Source organism: Monoraphidium neglectum, assembly GCF_000611645.1.
Source record: "Monoraphidium neglectum strain SAG 48.87 unplaced genomic scaffold scaffold06684, whole genome shotgun sequence".
Classification (NCBI taxonomy): domain Eukaryota; kingdom Viridiplantae; phylum Chlorophyta; class Chlorophyceae; order Sphaeropleales; family Selenastraceae; genus Monoraphidium; species Monoraphidium neglectum.
Window position 1 is genome coordinate 685 of NW_014006962.1, and position 1,354 is coordinate 2,038.

A 1,354-nucleotide genomic window follows, 5' to 3' on the forward strand; every position below is an offset into this window, starting at 1 on the left:
AAGCCGAGGCGGAGGCTGTCGACTTGATAGCAATACAGTACTGAGTCATGACACCGTCCGGCAGGCCGTCTTCTGGCAAACGCCTGCTTGCTTGCTGTGCACCTGCTGCTGCGCCATCGTCCCGCGTCGCAGTGATGCTGACAGCAGTTGTTGCGCTGACACTCGTCGTGGAACCTGCAGGTGCGGTCCTCTGCAGTTGTGTACATTGCAAGGCAGGCAGACGCGGCACCCGGATCCTGCTCCTGCCCCTGCTGACTCTGCACGCGTGCCCAATCACGGCTGCCAATCCCCAGGTGCACTGCAGTGGTCGTTTGGTCGCCATGTGGTGCAGCCGGCGCCTCCCACTGATTCTGGCGGCCTTGGAAACAGCCAGGCCAGAGCCAGGGTTCCGAGCCATGGCCCTTTGGTGCTGCCGCCGCTTGACCGCACCAACGTGCTGCCGCCGGTCGAGCAGGCCAAGGAGGCGTTTGTCCGTCAGCATCCTGAGTACGGCTACAGGTGAGCAGCGACCGCCTCGACCTGGGCACGTTGCCAAGGGTGACTTGCACGCAATTTGGCCCTTCCAAATGGGTCACTTAGAATACAATTTAGCCTTCTCGATAAACGCCCTCAGGGACGGTCACACAGAGCGCAATGCATCGCATCAGTTGCACGATATCATAATGCATCACATCAGTTGCGCCGGACGAAGGAAAGATTATGAAGGGTGTCAGCACCATGTGCATAGCTTTGTGCAATATGCTACAACTCGGTTTGATGCACACCGCGTGTGGACGCATACTCCTCCTTCAACACTGTGAAACGACACCACCGCCTGGTGCAGGGGCTGGCTGGATGCCAACTGGGGACATGAAGTGGGCGTGCGCATGCCCCCTGGCAGTCACTATGTTGACTTCACAGCCTCTGGTCTTTATACCAACGGACAGCTGGCAGCCGCCACACAAGAGCTGGCAACTCATGTATACGGTTTGTGTCTGGGGTCCTCCATCCGCCTGTGGTTTGACCTGACAACGGCCTGCCCATGCTCTTGACCCCCACCCGACCACACCCGCACAGCCAGCCACGTCTAAAATGCGCATGATGCATCAAGACGTGCCCGCCTCCATTGTATGATGGCGCACATGCACCTGCCACCGTCCCCGGCCTCAACCTGCAGGCAACCCCCACTGCACCAGTCCCAGCAGCTTGTTAGTGGATAAGGAAATGAGCGAAGCCCGCAGCTTGGTCCTAAAGCACTTCAATGCAGATCCGCAAGAGTATGCAGTCGTCTTTACAAGGTGTGTATGTGGGCTATAGCCCCAATCATGGACACGCTCACGGTTGCAATGCTTTGTGCTTCCCAATCTCCTTCGCA

General features: G+C 58.2%; 1 protein-coding gene across 1 annotated transcript; it reads left to right on the forward strand.

The window, feature by feature from the left end:
- Positions 1–293: 293 nt before the first annotated feature.
- MNEG_16701 (hypothetical protein) lies at positions 294–502 on the forward strand (the record flags this gene model as incomplete). The annotated part of the gene is made up of 1 exon (XM_014034829.1): positions 294–502. A coding segment is annotated over one exon (209 nt), but the record flags the coding sequence as incomplete, so codon positions are not given.
- Between the last annotated feature and the right edge of the window lie 852 nt (positions 503–1,354).